The sequence below is a fragment of the Emydura macquarii genome, unplaced genomic scaffold (assembly GCF_026122565.2).
Source record: "Emydura macquarii macquarii isolate MOO-44397 ecotype Brisbane River unplaced genomic scaffold, CSIRO-AGI_Emac_v2 contig_2897, whole genome shotgun sequence".
Taxonomy (NCBI): Eukaryota; Metazoa; Chordata; order Testudines; family Chelidae; genus Emydura; species Emydura macquarii.
This window is the reverse complement of record NW_027133034.1, coordinates 56,762,386-56,779,848: the sequence shown is the minus strand read 5'-3', so window position 1 is coordinate 56,779,848 and position 17,463 is coordinate 56,762,386. Positions and strand designations below refer to the sequence as shown.

General features: G+C 46.7%; 1 protein-coding gene across 2 annotated transcripts in view; it reads left to right on the top strand.

The window, feature by feature from the left end:
* The window catches only part of NDUFAF2 (NADH:ubiquinone oxidoreductase complex assembly factor 2), a 124,909-nt gene that overhangs the window by 61,871 nt on the left and 45,575 nt on the right, over positions 1-17,463 (top strand). The window contains exon 2 of one of the 2 annotated variants that reach the window (XM_067568996.1): positions 5,501-5,590. The exons of the other annotated variant lie outside the window; for it this stretch is intronic. Coding sequence (XP_067425097.1) covers positions 5,501-5,590 — 90 coding nt within the window. The remainder of the gene's footprint in view (positions 1-5,500; positions 5,591-17,463) is intronic. 2 annotated transcript variants of the gene reach the window in all.

Sequence of the window (17,463 nt, the reverse complement as noted above, 5' to 3'; positions counted from 1 at the left end):
AGGAAGCTGAGTAAATCACTAAGAAACAGTTACAGTAACTGTGGTTCTTCAAGGTGTGATGCAGACATGTATGAAGCAGAGGGGATGGAGGGTGGGTCATAGAATAAATGTCAGCATCACATCTTGAAAAATCACAGTTACAGTAAGGAACCGTTTCTTCTTCTGTGAGTAGATACAGCTGTGTATTCCACTTAAGTGACTGAAAAGCAGCACCCACAGCGGTTGGGGCTTGGAGTCTATTTAAACAAGGCGTGCAGAACTGCCGTCCCAAAGTTTGCTTCTGCTCTGGATGCTGTGGTAATGGCATAATGGTTTGTAAACATATGTATTGACCATGTAGCAACCCTGCAAATGTCATGTAAAAACGCTGTTGACATAGTCTGTGCTCTCATAGAATGAGCTCACACCCGTAGAGGGGGCATAGCCAAAGCTGTTTTTTATGCAGTCTTGATGCAGGAAGTTATCCCCTTAGAGTGCGTCTATGAGGAAACTGCCTATCCCTTCATATGGTCTGCATGTGACACAAGCAAATGAGGCAAAGCCCGAAAGCGTTTAGTCCTGTCCAGGTAGAAGCCCAGACATTGTCTGACATCTAATGTGTTAAGGCACTGTTCTGAGGAGGAGGAATTCGGCTTAGGAAAAAACACAGAGAAATATACTGCCTGATTCAAATGAAACTGAGAGACCACTTTAGACATGAATTTTGAGTGTGGCTGCAATGTCACTTTGTCTTTGGGGAATTACATTTAAGGAGACTCCGCCATCAAAGCCTGCAACCCTCACACTCAGCATGCAGATGTTGTTAGTACGAGCAGTGCAGTTTTTTGACACGAGGAAAGAGAGATGCCGCCAGAGGCTCAAATGGAGGTCGCATCAGAGCCACCAAGACTGTTAAGGTTCCACAAGAGAAACAGTTCCCACACCAGTAGACGGAGGCAAAGAATTCCTTTTAAGAATCTCTGTACTCATCGCATTGGAAAATACCAATCTTCCATGAATGGGCAGATAAAAGCTGAGATTGCCTCTTGATGCACTCTTAATGTGTTAAGCATAAGGCCTGATGACAGAAGATACAGCAAATACTCCTAGATGTCCTGTATACAAGCCAGCATTGGCTGAACTCTGCAGGCCAATGACCACATAAAAAGTCACTTCCATTTTGCCAAATAAACCATTCTGATAGAGGTTTTTTAGTACTGAATAGGACCTGTTGAATAGCTGCCAAACATCACTCTTTCTCCTCATTTAACCACAGAACAGCCATGCCATAAGCTGCAGGGAGCTCACTATGGGATGCAAAGTGGGACCGTGGTTTTATGTGAGCAGGTCAAGTGGGGAAGAAGAGAGATAGAAGGCTGAATCAATAGAGTGAGAAGGTTGGGAAACTAACGCTGCCTCAGCTATGCGGGGACAATGAGGATGAACTTAGTCCGATCCACTTTCAGCTTGAGGATGACTTATGAAATGATGACCATCGAAGGGAAAACATACAGGAGAGTCTCGGACTTAGGCCCCCTCGAGAGCAGAACGGATGATATTTCCTGTTGTCCCTTGTAGCAAACCGGTCGATCATTGAGATACCCGAAGCTGTGAAGATGACTGTCAGAACACTGGGCTTCAGGGACCACTCGTGACTCAGGGAAAATTCCTGCTGAGATGGTCCGTGAAATGATTCTGGATCCCAGCAAGTGATCACCTATTGGAGTGATACTCTCTTCAATGCAGAACTGCCATAGCCAGATTGCATCTTGGCAGAGCACCTGAAGTGTGCGTTCCCTTGCCTGTTCATATACTACATCATGGTGGTATTGTTGGCAGAGACAGCGCGTGGGGGGGGGGGGGGAGGCATGTGGGGTCAAGTGCCCCGCCCAGATATTTGCTTGGCCAGCCGGGGGACAGGGACACCCCCAGCATGTGTGACCCCTGTCCGTGGCAGCTGGGCCCAGGCAGGGAGCGGAAGAGGCAGAACCGAGCCATGTTGCCCACTGGTTGAGGGTGGCCACTCCAGGTCGCTGCTCCATGCAGCGTGGTGGCTGCCTGCAAGAACTGAGCTGGGGAGGCAGCAGTGGCCTGCCCCCTTTGCTCCCCACCAAGGCCCACCTGCTGCAAACGGCCTGAGCAAGCCAGAGTCCCCCCTACATCTGGCACATTTCCGGCTCATTCAGCTCTTGTCCCCAGCAGCCAGACTTGGGCAGGGAGCGGTGGGCGTGGGCTGCTATCGCCTCCCCAGCTGGGCTCTCTCTAAGGCAGCCGCTATGCTGCACAGAGGAAGCAACCATCCTCAGTACTCAGCCAGAATGAGAAGCTGCTCTGTCCTGCTCTCTCCATTCCACTCCCAGGACCAGCTGTCGGGGAGAGCAGCCACGAGGCAGTAACATGCTGGAGGGAGGTGAAGTGGGAGAAGGACAGAGGTCCCCGTCCGCCACAGGTAACTTTGGGACGGGGAGAGCATAGTGGTCTCCGAGCTGGGTGGGGGATCGCTGGGGAAGATGATGAGAGCAGGTTCCCTGGTCTCTGCTCAGCCGGAGATAGGGGCATTGCGCACAACCCGGGCCTACCCTGCTGAATTGTTCACAAGCTCTGGGGAGCCAGTGGTTCTATGAGTTTCCCCGGGGCTGGGACTGGCCCCAGCTGGGCCCAGTTGCACCTGCTTCCTGCTGCTGTTGCCCCAGGAGCCGGCAGAATTGGCTGCCCTGGCTCAGGGAGTTGGGGGGCTGGAACTTCCTTCCAGAGGCAACGTGGGACGGTCATGTGTCCTTCCCTTTACATTGTGCCTCCCCAGTTAAATAAATTAAATAACCCTAATTTAGGACACCTCAAGTGTCAATTGGTTATTTGTGTTTAAGATCTATTAATGTCACACGAAGATTGGGTTCCTTTTGAAATTTAAACTATAGCATATTAAACTGTGACACTTGAGTGGGTATTTGCGTTTACTTCACATATGTGTCCTTCAAGGGAAGTTTCTTGAACAACCATAATGAGGATCTCATTACAAATTTTATGTGAAAGCATGTTAGAATCAAAGCCCAATTTCATGCACAACAGAATGGATCTGAACATTACTCCTGATTCATTCAAAAAAAAAAATAAATAAAAGATTGTGCAAGCAGGCTTTATATTAGGAAATAGAATAACTTTAAGACAGTTTATGCCAACCCCCCTCCCTCAATATCTGATTATGAAGAAGCACCTGTGTAGCCTATAAAAGCCCTTAATTTAAATACAAAAGCCTTCTGTATGATCTTTCTTCAGTAGATAAATGTATGTGAATTACTTGTGAGCAAAAGTCGGCTGAAGGAAATCTAAGGGACAAGACAAACCAGACGGTTATTTGTCGTTGATTAGCATCCTATTCACATCATAAATGCAGAAAAGATTTAAAAGCCACCAGCTCAACGGCATGATGATTCCTTGAAATAATACTGTTGAGAGGTAATTTTCAGAGTTTGGCAGGCTGTGATTCCTACAAGACTGGCCTATGTTGTTCACAGGATGAATACTGGAGGAAGGATCCTCAGTATGCCATTACTTTTATTTGTTTTATGAAAGCATGCATCAGAATTACCAAATAGAAGGAACACATTTAGTTCAAAATGCATATTTCGTCATGTATGTAATCTTTATATGGCTATATAAAATACATTAATCACATATAGGCTGGTGATATCCATGTGCTGAATTACTTTCATTATGCATCTTTCACTGTCTTCTACACACAGCCCACTATTCCATCTCTACCGGGACTGCAACATCTCTGAGCAGCTTCTTCTAAAGAGCTGTCATTTTAACAACAACAAATCACCAATACCTTCAATGAGGAGGAGGAGGAAAATATTTTCAATCCTCAGAGATACAGTGGCTCAAGCCTAATATCTTTTCAAGAAAAAACAAACAAAAAAAAGCACCTTATGCTTTATATCAGTGAAGGTTTCTCTCCTCATGTAACATATCTACCACAAAAACAAAAACATTAATACTCTCCTCCACCCAATGACGAGTATCACTAAATAGCGCAACCACCAACACTACATTCAACAAATTAAAACCTTAAGTCTGTCCCCATGCAGATGCTATATTTTCAGGACCTCTTCCCCAAACTTGCTTCCTTCCACAGGTCTCATATTAGTCAAACTGATTGCATTTGTTATTGTATGTAGAATTCCTGCTTATACTCAACCTTTAGAGACGTGTGATGGCTTTTCATCCCTTCTCATTTCCACACCATTGGAGATAGTGCTCCATTTATTTTATATGGGGAAAAAATATTTAGCAAAATGCTCCTTCTGCCTCTGATGAAAGTGTTATGGAGGTTACCTCTTGTATGGCATGCTATGGCCTGCCTTCTAGGCAAATCTGACGAATGAGAATGAATCAGAGCACATCATACCCATGATCTGTGCTGGCTTCCCATCTGATTATGGAACCATTTAAAGATTCTGGTCCTTGGCCATTAAGGGCCTTCACGATATCTGAGTGTGGCAGATACAATTTATAGGAAAGCTGCAGCAGATAGTCCTCAAGGTGACATTCTTAATGCAAGGAACTCTGCAAGATGAATTGATATAGAAATACTATGTTTTCAAATGTATTTGTTGTTGCATGATCTATGAATGATTTGGGATCTTAACTTTTAAAAATACATATAAAATGCTTAGGAGTTTGAATTGTAATGTCTAATGACAGTCTTTGCCCTCTGCATCATAATTCTTCATTTTTAGCCTGGGGGGGACTGATTTATACTTGTGTATGTAAAATGTAACATTCTTTCAAATGAAAGCATATGGGATGGGGTGTTTATCCCCACACAGTGCTGTGAAAGGGTTAATATGGGCCTGAGAGGCCAATTAACTTGCCTGCTTGCACCTGGAAGGTGGGCCAGGCCTTATTAGAAATAAAGCCCAGCTGGGGAAGAGCAGGGCTTGTTTCCATAAAGTACTGAATGAACCCAATTGGGGAGAGGAAAAAACCCAGAGAAGAGGAGTTACTGGAGTTCCCTTTCTCTGAGAAGCAGCCTGATGGAAGGCTGAAAAAGAAAAAGGAGCCGGGAGGAAGAAAAACAGATGGGCTTTTCCCGGATAGAGAGAGAGGCCTAACTGGAGCCTATCCAGAACCCTAGTTAAGGGGATGAGTGTGCCAGCCCTGGATCATGGGGTGGATGGAGATACAGAAGGACAGTGCACAGCAGCAGAGGCGCACTTACGATGAGGTGGCTGCTAGTTGAGCCCAGGTAGGCTGAAGGTTTGGTTTTTGTATATATTGCAGTCCTTTATCAAAGTCCTGAAGTGTGGCCCTGGAAAAGGCACAGGACTGTAAACTGGTCTGGCCAGAGGAAGCCAAAGAATAATAGGGGAAAACTGATCCAAGAGTGCAGCAACACCACAGCTAGCCAAGAAGGGGGTGTGTTGGGGCAGCAACTTTGCTATAGCATAATCTGTGTGGCTTTTAATGTTACATAGGTGCATATTTTAAATGTAATCGTCTTTATTTATGTTAATAGGACAGACTATTCCAGAGAGAAGACTAGTAGAAGCTGTAAATCAAGAGGAGTACAAGTATGAAGTGGGGGACATTCCAACAGAATGGGAAGGTAATTGGGTTTTTGTTTTTATTTTCATGTAACCTTGAAAGTACAAAATGCTGAAAATCAATTCAGTGAAATACCTGACTACATGCTTACTTGCTCTTTCCTGAGATCTTTTCATTTTGAGGCATAAAGACTAAGCAACCATATCCAGCCATTGTGAATTCTGAAAGTATCTGCTTTTAAGCAAGAGGAAAATGATGTGCTTACTTTTAGGAAATGAATCAGTATGTCAAAATGTATATATAGTTTGTATAACTATGACTGTGATTTCCTCTAACCGACTGAAAATATTTTGAGAGTGAGGGAGCCGTCTGACAGAATGAACCTGAGAAGAACGTATGTGGGCTAAAACCTTTTCAGGGTATGTCCTCGCTGCAGAGTTAACTTGAGTGAGTGGTGCCCACAAGTGAGCGGCCACTCTTGAGTTTCTGGGTCTGCATTGGTGCTGCACTCGCTCAGGTATCTTGCTAGAACTTTTGGGGGCACATCCCGTAGTGCTTAGCACTGCAGTAAGTTGATGCTCTATGATTCTTTCCCAGTGATTTGTGGGACAACTTGACTATCCTTCTGTGTCCACAGAAGGAATTGTAGGAGTACATTGGAGGACTACCAGCATTTAAGTTGCTTAGCCTGCGTCTCATAGCAAAGGGGACAGGTTACCAGCTGGAGTGAAAGCAGCTCTTGGGCTTTACCCTACACCTAATATTGGCCTGCTCCTTTGCATTGAAAATGCAGTCTAACTCAGGTCAGGGGGTTTATGTGTGAACAGAAGCCAGGTTAGGGACAACACCTGAGTAAAAGCCGTAGTTAACTCTGCAGTGAAGATATATAATTAGAGATGATTTCCAACATTGTCAAACCAAGGGTGTTTGTTTAACTTTCTAGCTCAAAGAAAAAATGTGTGGCCACTCACATTTTTATTACCAGCATTTGCATTTTTAACATCACACTTTCTCATCCTTGTAATTACCATAAAAAACTTTTGTGACGATGGCAGCATTCAGTTGGCAGGATGCATGAAGGAAAGAGAAATGGGGAAAAATGAATAGGTAATAGTAATTTTCTTTTTAAATACAGAGCTTTTCAGGGAATAGGAAGAGCAGGTTCAAACCGCTTTGTTTCCAATCCATTATTTGAGCAGAAGAGGTGTGCTGTGCATCTTGTTTGTTTGACAGATAAAGCTCAAAAAAATTCAAATAACCCAAAATATGAACAGCGATGCCAAGTGGCTTTTTCAGTGCCATGTCAGTTGAAATGTTAACAGCTGAAATGCTGCATTGTGGAACTGTGGATGACTGAAATAAACAGAAAGGGCTAAATCCTGACTCCTCTAGCATAGGTTTAGAGGGCCCTTTACCACCACAGGATCAGTGTGGTTTTGCTACGTTGCAGGGGCTAGATTTGGAAAGCCTCTGCAGGAAGCCATGAAGTTCAGTTCCTCAGTAACTTCCTGTGTATCTATAGCGAGGATTGGATGTGAGTGGACAAGGGCATGGGAATGCTGGTGCATCAGCCCCTGCACAGATTGTTTGGTCTTTCCGTGTTAAGTGGCATCATGGAAGCTAGTGAATTCCTGAAGTGAAGCAGAGCCGGATTAAGATGGTGTCCTAAATCCTATTATCCCATTTACATGTGTGGTTCCTCCTTTGGGGGTGGCAGTAGCAGGGGATACTCACACAGCAGCTGTCTGCTTGGTTGGAGGGGGGACTGTCACCCCTTCTTTATGTAGGCTGGGCTCTCCCTTCAGTACTATGGCCCTCTGCTCCCTGTCTTCAAGAGTGTTGGGGTCTGTTTCAGAGAAGGGAGGTCTCAGTCCCTACTCACCCAAGCAGAGGGCCGCAGTTGACACCACTCCATCAGAGCCACAATGAAGGCTGATAGTAGGGGCCACATCACAGAGTCCTGTGCTGCAGTGGTATTGGTAAGGGATCCCCAGAGTGGCAAGCTTAAGAGTTAAAACCAAAGGGCACTTCACATGGTTGAAGCTGTCATTTCAAGCCATCTGCACACTTGGCACCCACGGCTGTGAGGCACCTCGCTACCATCTGTCCTTAGTGTGAAGACGCCTCATCTGTGCCTGTTGTGGGTCAGCTCCCAATTCCACCTGCCACAGGCAGCACAAGCCCTCCCCTCTAGGCCCACACAGGCCCCCACTCTCTACAGGTTTGCTATAGGAACATTCCAGCGTCCAAGCATCTCCCTGTAGTGTCCAGCCTCTGTGTCACTGGATATTTGCAGATTTCAGAGTCACTGCTTTCAAAAAAGCAGAACACCCCAGCTTACCATTTTCACCTCAGACCTCCACTCCTCCTCACACCCAGCACTCAGATGTGTTTATGGTCAAAACAAGTGCAAGTTTATTAAATAAAGTGTAGAGATTCAAGTGATAGCAAATAGAAGTATTGGAAACAAATTCTTACATATAAAACAAAATCATAACATGCATGCCTAGACTTATGTAACTAGATACTTCCATATCTTCTAGAGCAATGTTGATGCAAAGTCCAATGTTTTTAGAACCAAGCTTGGCAGTGATCATCCATTCATGAGACAAGTCACGCTGTCGGCTTGCTTTCTTGGTGAAAGCTGCAAGGGGTACCTCTGCACCCCCACTTATACCCAATAATCCTTTGTCTTTACTCATAAACAGGATACCCTTCTGCTGTTTATTTCTTCCTATAAACTTGGTCTCGTGAAGATTTCACAATCTCTTGATTATAATTTGGTTCAGTATGCAAAGGGGCATCCATTCTGAGACATAAAATGGCCAATACACACATGACCAGACAGAAAGATAAGTGTCTGTTACCTCCTGCTTGAAAGGAACCATGATTTTTTTCACAACCATGAAAACTAAAAATATTTAATGTATTAGTCATGGACCAGGATCTCATTACGCTAAGTTGTAACTGATCCAGCTGCCTCCTGTGCACCCCCTCATGGCGTAAGGTCATGCTGCTGGCAGCCTGCCTCAGTTTTTCCTCTTGGACTGTTCAAATAAAACATCCCTGCAGGTTTTTCTTGATCAAAACCACCACCTCCTTAGGGACTATGTTTATTGATATAAAATAAACTGCAAATAAAACAAAGTCAATTCATAAATCCACACAACACAAGGTTATTCTTCGTTCTCCCAGGCCTTCCTGCCTGGGGCCTTTGCAGTCTCGCCCTTGCTTGGTCAGTCTTTCCCAGTCCTCCCTTGCTGGGGTAAATCCCCTGGTCTCAGGATTTTCCCTGCAGCCTTTTCTTGCTTTCTGCAGATGCTGTCACAGCTTCCCCCTTCACTGCAGCCACCTGCTGCCCTTTATAGGGAATTACCTGATTAACTCAGGTGTTCCTCACTCTGTAACCATAGTTGGCTAGTCCCAGCCCTGAAGGAGCAAGCCACCTTGTTACATAGGTCCTGTACAAACACAGAGCAAAAACAATCCCTGCCCCAAAGAGCTTTTAAAATGATAGCTGAGATGCTGATGTAATTACATGACTTCGAAGACTGGGGCCTTAGGCATGGCCCTGTGGTGACTAAACCTTAATTTGGTCCCCAGACAGAAGATTCCTGACCCCTCACCTTGTCCCCTGGGTTTCCTCACTGCAGAGCCTGTTGGCTTGGGCTGTGCATTAGGAGAGGATATAAAAGCACAGGGCATGTGATGAAAAATATTACGCTTAGAATAATGTGTAAAGAGTTTAAGGATTCAGTCTGCTATTACTGTGGCCACCTCTGAACCATGCAACGCACAACTAGTGTTCCCTTTGGCCAAAGTGTGTCTTGTAGGTCAAATGTAGCTGACAGTGTTTTACAGTTTTGCCTGCAGCCATTGCCATCTCTTCTGTGAACATGTGACCCACAGAGGTGGTTGGTGCCAGCATGAAATGCGCAATCTTTATCTGAGCAACCCAGCTGTATTCCATGCTGAAAGCTGTAATCTCTATGAATTGCACCTCTGTTCCATTTATGAACCAGGTGCAAGTCATAATCTTCTAATAAGCAGCCAATACAGCCGCAGTTTGAGAATAGAGCTGTGTCAAGAAAGGTAACTTTGTTTTGTGGAGGATTTTGATATTTTGAGAATTTGGTTTAATTCCAGTTTGGAACAAAACCCCAAAATGTTGAAGTCTCTGCAAAAGGGAGTGGAGCCCTGGCTGTGAGGCTATCCACAGACCCTGGAAGCTTTGAGGTCCCTGTCTTCAAGGCAGTCTGGTGGGTAGGCTGACAATAAGTAAGGTGAGCGAGTTGGCAGGGTATCAAAACCTGCCTGACAGGCAGGGTTTGTTAGACCCTTGTGTGGGTTCTGTCAGATCTTTGTCTAAATTAAGCTGTCTCCATGAAACGTTTTGCTTTACACAAATCAACAAATTTTGACAAAAATGTTCCATTGGCTTTTTTCTTATCAGCTGTCTTTGGGAACTAAATAGACTTAAGTACTTGAACTCTTGTACAATTTTAAGGGAGCAAGGTTTGGTAAAGTTCTTTCAGTTTAAGATTACATTTAGTTTACATTGTTTAGGAAATATTTTAGCAATTTAGTAGTTAACAACAGCGCCTGAAAACATGCTTGAAATATTTGAGTATATAACATTTAACACTTTTAGCTACAGTTATTATCTCAGCTCTGGCCAAACTCCCCCTGCTGGACACTCATCAGCTTGCAATGTTTTGGGCCCCACACACTGGACATTTGTGCTTTTAAGTTCTCCTTTGTCACCGGGCAAGCTGCAACCACCGTCTCTGGTTCTGGCTTTTCTGGCACGTGTCCTGGGCACCAACTCTCTGTCTGGTTCCCCTTCTGAAAGTGAGATCCCACAGGCCACAAGACCAGTGCTGAAACCAGTCTTCCTTTCCTCCTCAACCCGCCCCAAAGATTCCACAGTAGTAGCTTAAGAACACCCTTTCTCTCTCTCTGTCTCTCCTGGGCACTCTGGTTTATAGTTTACCCCTTCAGGACCTTGTGATAGTTGAAGCAAATAAACATAGATTTTGCAGAAGGATTTCTAAAAACAATCACTCTTTACTTTAGACATCACAAGAGAGATACAGATCTAGCCAAAACAATAAACTCCTGCGCACCAGTCCCTGCCTCAGTTTCCTCGAGTGTCCTTTGGGAATTGGGTTGTGTCCTTTCAGGATTCCAGGTCCCCTCTGCTGGACCTCGCTCCTTCAGCTTATGATTTCTCTTCCAAATCATGGAGTGTCCTCTCTGCCCATTTCCTTCAGCTTTGATTGCTCTGGTAACCAAAGAGTTTCTATAGAAGACTTCTAAAGAAGACTGCCCCTGTGTTCCAATCTCTGAATTTCTCACCTCTGTGGTTTTAAAGGACTGTACCAACACCTCAGTCTCTCATATCCTCTTTTGGGTATTTTCTACTTTTTCTCCTCTAGAGAACTGGAGAGAGCTGGCTTCATCTAGGTTGCATCTCCCTTTGTTCTGCCAGGACCCAACCTCTTCACCTATTGATAGTCCTTAAGGATGGTTTCCTTCAAAGACACACATTCAAGCACTCCTCCCTCTCAGCTTAGCACAAGGAAGGTCTCTGGTAAGAAGTTAACTCTTTGAGACCAAGTGGGTAGCAATATCACGGTGCATAGGTAAACTGAATTACATAATTTTCATAAAAATAATATAAAACTTTCCCATATTCTCCACAGTTATCAATATACTTCTAAATGTGCAGTGCAAGCCACTTTTCCACATCTGGAGTGAAGCTTCATGTTTCAGTCCTGAGGGTTACCTAACTCTGTGATGCTGATGCTTTGCTCCTGCTGAGTTCCTTTGCAGTTTTTTTCCCCTGCAGTTCTTAGTTTAGTTTAAAAGCTCCACAGGAGTAAATCTCCCAGCTGCTTAAAGCTATGACTTTTACAAAGGTTTTGAATGTCTCCCAAGACCTGTGTACAACTGAGAATTGCTTGATATTACAAAAGTAAAATCAATATCTCCATACTCCTTAGTCCAATATTAGTTATTTATACACACAAATTAGAGCCAAGTTTTGTTACAAAATGAAGCCTTGTATTGTACACTTTCATGTGTATTATTGTTTTGAATTCATTTAATGTTGGTATTAAAAGAATCCATGTCGACAATATAAACATAGATAACTTTGTGATTAGATAAAACCTTCCTGTTATATTACACATTCCTCCTTTTATATAAGGAAAGAAAAGGATACATTTTTTCCTATGGCAGTGTCTAGTGGATGCAGACAACTGATGACCATTCAAAATTACAATTACAGAAAGGTTATCTACCCAGTCTAGTGATAGAATATCTCAGTTACCTCCTCAGTTCATGTCAGCAGTGCTCCTGAAAGGATATCAGTCCTTTTCAATACCTTTGAAGATTCAGGGAATTGCATGCTTCATGTAGCATTTTACTGCCTGCGTGTTCTAGGGTTTTTTTGATTGGTAACATTTAGTGATTAATGGGAGTCTTAATTTGCATGCTCACTTTTACACTTGTTACAGTGCATTATGTGCCAGTAGGAGTACTGAAGTTCAATGAAAATCTCATGCATACTAATGAGAATGCAAATGAGTGCTGGTGAAAGAATGCCAAAGTCTCAAGGTATGAAATGTCCAGTTATCTTGCAAATTTGCACTCTGACAAAGGTAGCAGAATAATGAGCACAGAATGTAGAAAGTACCATATAGATATAATTATCAACAGCAACATAATTAGACAATTTGAAATGCAGGCAATCTATTCATTTTCAAAAGCTTTGCAGAAAAATCCTCCTGTTTTGGTTGCAGTCCATGCATACCTGTATCACCTCCTCCTCCACTTTGCTATACCTAACGTTTCTTGAATAAAAGTATGTGAAAGTATTTTGCTTTGTTGGGTGAGGGGAGGGAAGGGGAGTGTGGAAATCTTTCTAAAGGTAGCCTTCACTAGCCGCTTTTTTTTTTTTTTTTAAATAAAAAAGGTAAAGGAGCACCATTCCAATAACAAACATTAAAGCATCTATCATACTTGTTCCCTTCAACAATAATACTTAAATGTGCTGGAAATCTCATTGCTTCAATCATTTAAAACTGCATTGGACAAAACACTAGAGGAGTATTTTACAGGTACAAATGGGGATGGACTAGATCAGTGGTTTTCAACCTATGGTCTATGGATCCCTGGGGTCCGCAGATTACGTCTAAGATTCAAAATTTTGAAGGGGTTTGTAAATGAAAGAAGGTTAAAAACCATTGGACTAGATGATCTTTTCCATCTCTAAATTTGGGTGTGGGGTGTATTGGGATAGAGAATATAAAATGCTGTATCCTATCTTGGGTACATGATTTTCGGTTGGTTTTTGTTAAATTAGAAAATTGCTAGTCATCTGTTTATACACACATATTTTCCTTTAAGTGCTGATGGTCTTTTCTCATCGTAGTCCATTAATTGTGGCTCTGATCTTGCAAACAATTAAGTACATGCCTAATTGTACTCATGTGAATAAAGTATATGTTTATACCCACATGCATAAGTATTTGTTTCATAGAATCATAGACGATTAAGGTTGGAAGGGACATCAGAAGGTCATCTAGTCCAACCCCTTGCTCAAAGCAGGACTAACCCCAACTAAATCATCCCAGCTAGGGCTTTGTGAAAGCTTTGTCAACCTTAAAAACTCTAAGGATGGAGAAAAGTTCCAGAGGGGTAGCCATGTTAGTCTGTATACAGCAAAAACAACGAGAGTTCTGTAGCACTTTAAAGACTAACAAATTTAATTTTTGCAGGCATAAGCGTTCGTGGGCTGTAACCCACTTCGTCAGATGTAAGGAATAGAAATCAGATGGGGTGTGTGGGGGTGGGTGGGTGGGTGGGTGGGTGGTGACAGGGTTAGACCTGATGGCTACAGGAGGATAGTAGAGGGGGTCTATATTAGCCCCAGAATGAGCAAATCCCTGTTCCCTGGGTGATCCAGCTGGGGCTACTCTGGGGCAGTTGGGCCAATTAGGCCAGCTGGGGCCAATCAAGGAGCTTGCTCCCAGTAGTTAAAAGCCTCCCTGTCAGGCAGACAGGGGCAGCTGGAAGGGAGTTAGGAGAGGGAGTAGAGCGGAGCGGAGCATAGCTGAGCGGAGCTGCTACAGGATTTGGAGCAACCACTGCCACATAGTAAGGCCCCAAAGGTACCAGAGATGATCGGGGGGGGGTACCTGTCTGGCTGCGGCCGGGGACCCAAGGCACAGGCCTGAGGGAGAACCCCTCCCCACCCAGTTCTGGGAAGCAGACGGCGAGCAGTGGGGCCAAGGAGAGGCGACCCAGGGAAGGAGTAAGTCACGGACGTTTGAAGGCTATTCCACACATGGTCCCTGGGTCGGGGCCTGGGGCAGAGGGCGGGACCGGGCCCCCCCCTGCTCCCCCTCCCCACGGTGCGCCGTGGTCGTGGCCGAAGAGGGCACCGTACCCAAGAGAGGGCTAGACTAGCCGCCCCCGCTACAGTGGTGTCAGGAGTGGGATCATGGGTGCCCAGCGGCTGAGAGAGAGAGAGACACACCAAAAAGAAAAAAGACACGAGAGGGGAGGGGACATTTCTTTTCCTCTGTTTACCACAATGGAAGACGTTGTAAAGGCCCTCGTACAGGCCACGGCAGCCCAGCAAGAGGCCACCAGGGTCCAGATGGCCACCCTACAGGAATCGGCGCGGCTTCAGCAGGAGACCAACCAGTTGCTGATCAACCAGGCCAACCAGGATCGGGATCTCTTGCGAGAGGTGGTGGCCCACTTGAAGACCCTGAACCCCCAGGCCCCAGTACCTGAGGGAACATGCACACTATGGGCCACCAGGTATTTACAGAAGATGACAGCTGAGGATGATATCGAGGCCTACCTCCTTACCTTTAAAAGGATAGCTGCACGTGAGGCTTGGCCCCTGGCCCAGTGGGCTGGTATTCTTGCCCCCTTTCTATGTGGAGAAGCCCAAAAGGCCTACTATGACCTACCTGCAGCAGCGGCAGCTGACTATCACCAACTGAAAATGGAGATCCTGGCTCGATCAGGAGTGACTGCAGCGGTGCGGGCCCAGAGGTACCACAGCTGGAGGTATCAGGAAGGCAAGGCCCTGCGCTCGCAGCTGTTTGATCTCGCCCACCTTGCCCAGAAGTGGCTGCAGCCAGAGGTTCACCAACCAGAGAAAATCCTAGAAATTCTCGTGATCGACTGATACACGAGGGCGCTGCCATTAGACCTCCGCGCTTGGGTAGGGCAGAATGACCCCTCATCCTACGATGAGTTAGTTGCCCTAGTGGAGCGATGGGTAACGGCCAGAGGCTTTTCTCGGGCAGCCAGAGAGGACTTGCCCCGGGGCAAACGACCAATCCCAGTTCCTGGAGCCCAGACTCCCAAGAGCCTGGGGAAGACCAGGTGGAGGACAGGGGAGACGGAGGGCCCACTGGGGCCTATTAAGGAAGGGAACCACCTGGGCAGGGGAAATGGAGGACAACCCCCTAGCCCTAAGGACAAAGTGGTACCCCGAGCCCCCTACCGGTGCTATGCCTGTGGGGAGTGGGGGCACATAGCAGCCCAGTGTCCCAATGCAGAGGAGCCCATGCAGTGTAACCTGGGGCACGGGGCAGACTCCTGCAGCCTGATTCACCTTGTGGGGGTGGCCTTAACCCCACATAGGTATACAAGGCCTGTAAAAGTAAACGGAGTCGAGACTCTGGCATTGGTGGACTCCGGGAGCGCCATCACCCTCATTTCAGGGAAATTTGTGAAGCGTAGTCAACTATTGCAGGCCAAGCGCATGGGAGTAACGTGCGTCCATGGGGCGGTTAGCTATTACCCAACTGTCCCAGTGAATATTGAGGCTCAGAAAGGGGTCACAAGGGTGATGGCGGGGGTAGTTCCCCGGCTCCCGTATCCCGTCCTCATAGGAAGAGACTTTCCAGGGTTTGGAACTTTACTTCCCCCAGAGGGCTCGGAAGAACGGGAGGGTCCTGGGTCTACTGGACTAGCTCCTCCCGATAGCAAACCCCTGATATTCTCTGAGTTCGCCCAGGATCTATTTCTGGCCCCTGGGAGAGGCCGAAAGACCAGGGCAGAGAGGAGGGCCGCTAAGAACCTGGGTACCAGGATTTTGTCCCAGGGCATAAAACCTTCCTTGGTAGGTAGGTGGACACGGGCCGCAGTTAGAGAAGCTGCCCCAAGAGAGGAAGGACCCGAAGCAGGCCCCGGGCTAGATCTCCCCACCCCGGAGGAAAAGGCGGAGTCGGGCCTACCAGAGCTGGGACATCTCAACCCAGTACAAGGGAATTTCGGCCATGACCAGGCCGAGGACCCCAGATATAGCAATGCCCGAGCGGAAGTGGCAGAGATAGAGGGGGTGCCCGTAGAGGGAAAAACACGAGGGCCAGGGCCATACTTCATGATGAGAGGGGACTTGTTGTATCGGGTCACCGAGGTGAATGGAGAGAAGATACCACAGCTCCTGGTGCCCCAGAAGCACCAACGGGCCGTGCTGAACTTGGCCCACAGCCACCTCTTTGGGGGACATTTAGGCGTGGAGAAAATCCTGAGGCGGTTCTTTTGGCCCGGGGTACACGAAGAGGTTCGGCGCTATTGTGCAAGCTGCACCGAGTGCCAGCTACATAGCCCCCAACCCCACTTCAGGGCCCCTCTGGTGCCCCTCCCCATCATCGAAGTCCCGTTCGAGCGGATCGCCATGGATCTGGTGGGTCCCTTGGAGAAGACGACCCGTGGGCACCAATACATCCTCGTTGTCCTCGACTATGCCACCAGATATCCGGAAGCCGTTTCCCTGCGGAATACTACCTCCAAGGTGATCGCGACAGAGTTAGTGAAGATTTTTGCCCGGGTGGGGCTACCCAAAGAAATATTGACGGACCAGGGGACCCCATTTATGTCCAGGCTGATGAAGGACTTATGCACTCTGCTTCAGGTGCAGACCCTGCGAACTTCCGTTTACCACCCACAGACCGACGGCCTTGTGGAAAGATTCAATAGGACTCTCAAGGTGAGTCGAGATGGCAAAGACTGGGATGCCTTGCTACCATATCTCATGTTTGCCATCCGGGAGGTTCCCCAGGCCTCCACAGGGTTCTCCCCCTTTGAACTCCTGTATGGACGCCACCCCTGGGGTATCCTGGACATCGCCAGGGAAATTTGGGAAGGGGAGACCACCCCAGGGCGGAATATCATTGACCACGTGCTCCAGATGAGGGACCGAATAACCCAAGTCACCCCCATCGTACGGGAACATTTGGAGAAAGCCCAGGGGTCCCAGCGGGTCCACTATAACCGCCACGCCGTGGTTCGGCTATTTCAGCCAGGAGACCAGGTGATGATACTGGTACCCACTGCGGAAAGTAAGCTCCTGGCCCAATGGCAGGGGCCCTATGAAGTGATCGAGCCCGTGGGGGAAACCAACTACAAGATACGACAACCAGGGCGCCGCAAGGAGGAGCAAATCTACCATGTTAACTTATTGAAACCCTGGAAGGCCAGAGAAGCATGTATGACCCTACCCCAGGCAGTAGAACTACCCGAGCAAGTGAGGATATCCCCTGACCTAACGCCGAATCAAAAGGCCGAGGCGTCAGGGATGGTAGAACGGAACCAAGATGTCTTTTCGACTAAGCCGGGTCGGACAACAGCGGTTTTCCACCAGATCATCACAGCCCCCGGGGTCAGGGTCACGATGAGGCCCTACAGAGTTCCAGAGGCTAAGAGGAAGGAAATTAAGGCAGAGGTAGAAAAAATGTTGGAGCTGGGGGTCATAGAGGAATCTCATAGCCAGTGGGCTAGCCCTATCGTGTTAGTGCCTAAGCCTGACGGCACTACATGGTTCTGCAATGACTTTCGCCGACTGAACGAGGTTTCACAGTTCGATGCATACCCCATGCCCCGCATAGATGAACTCGTGGA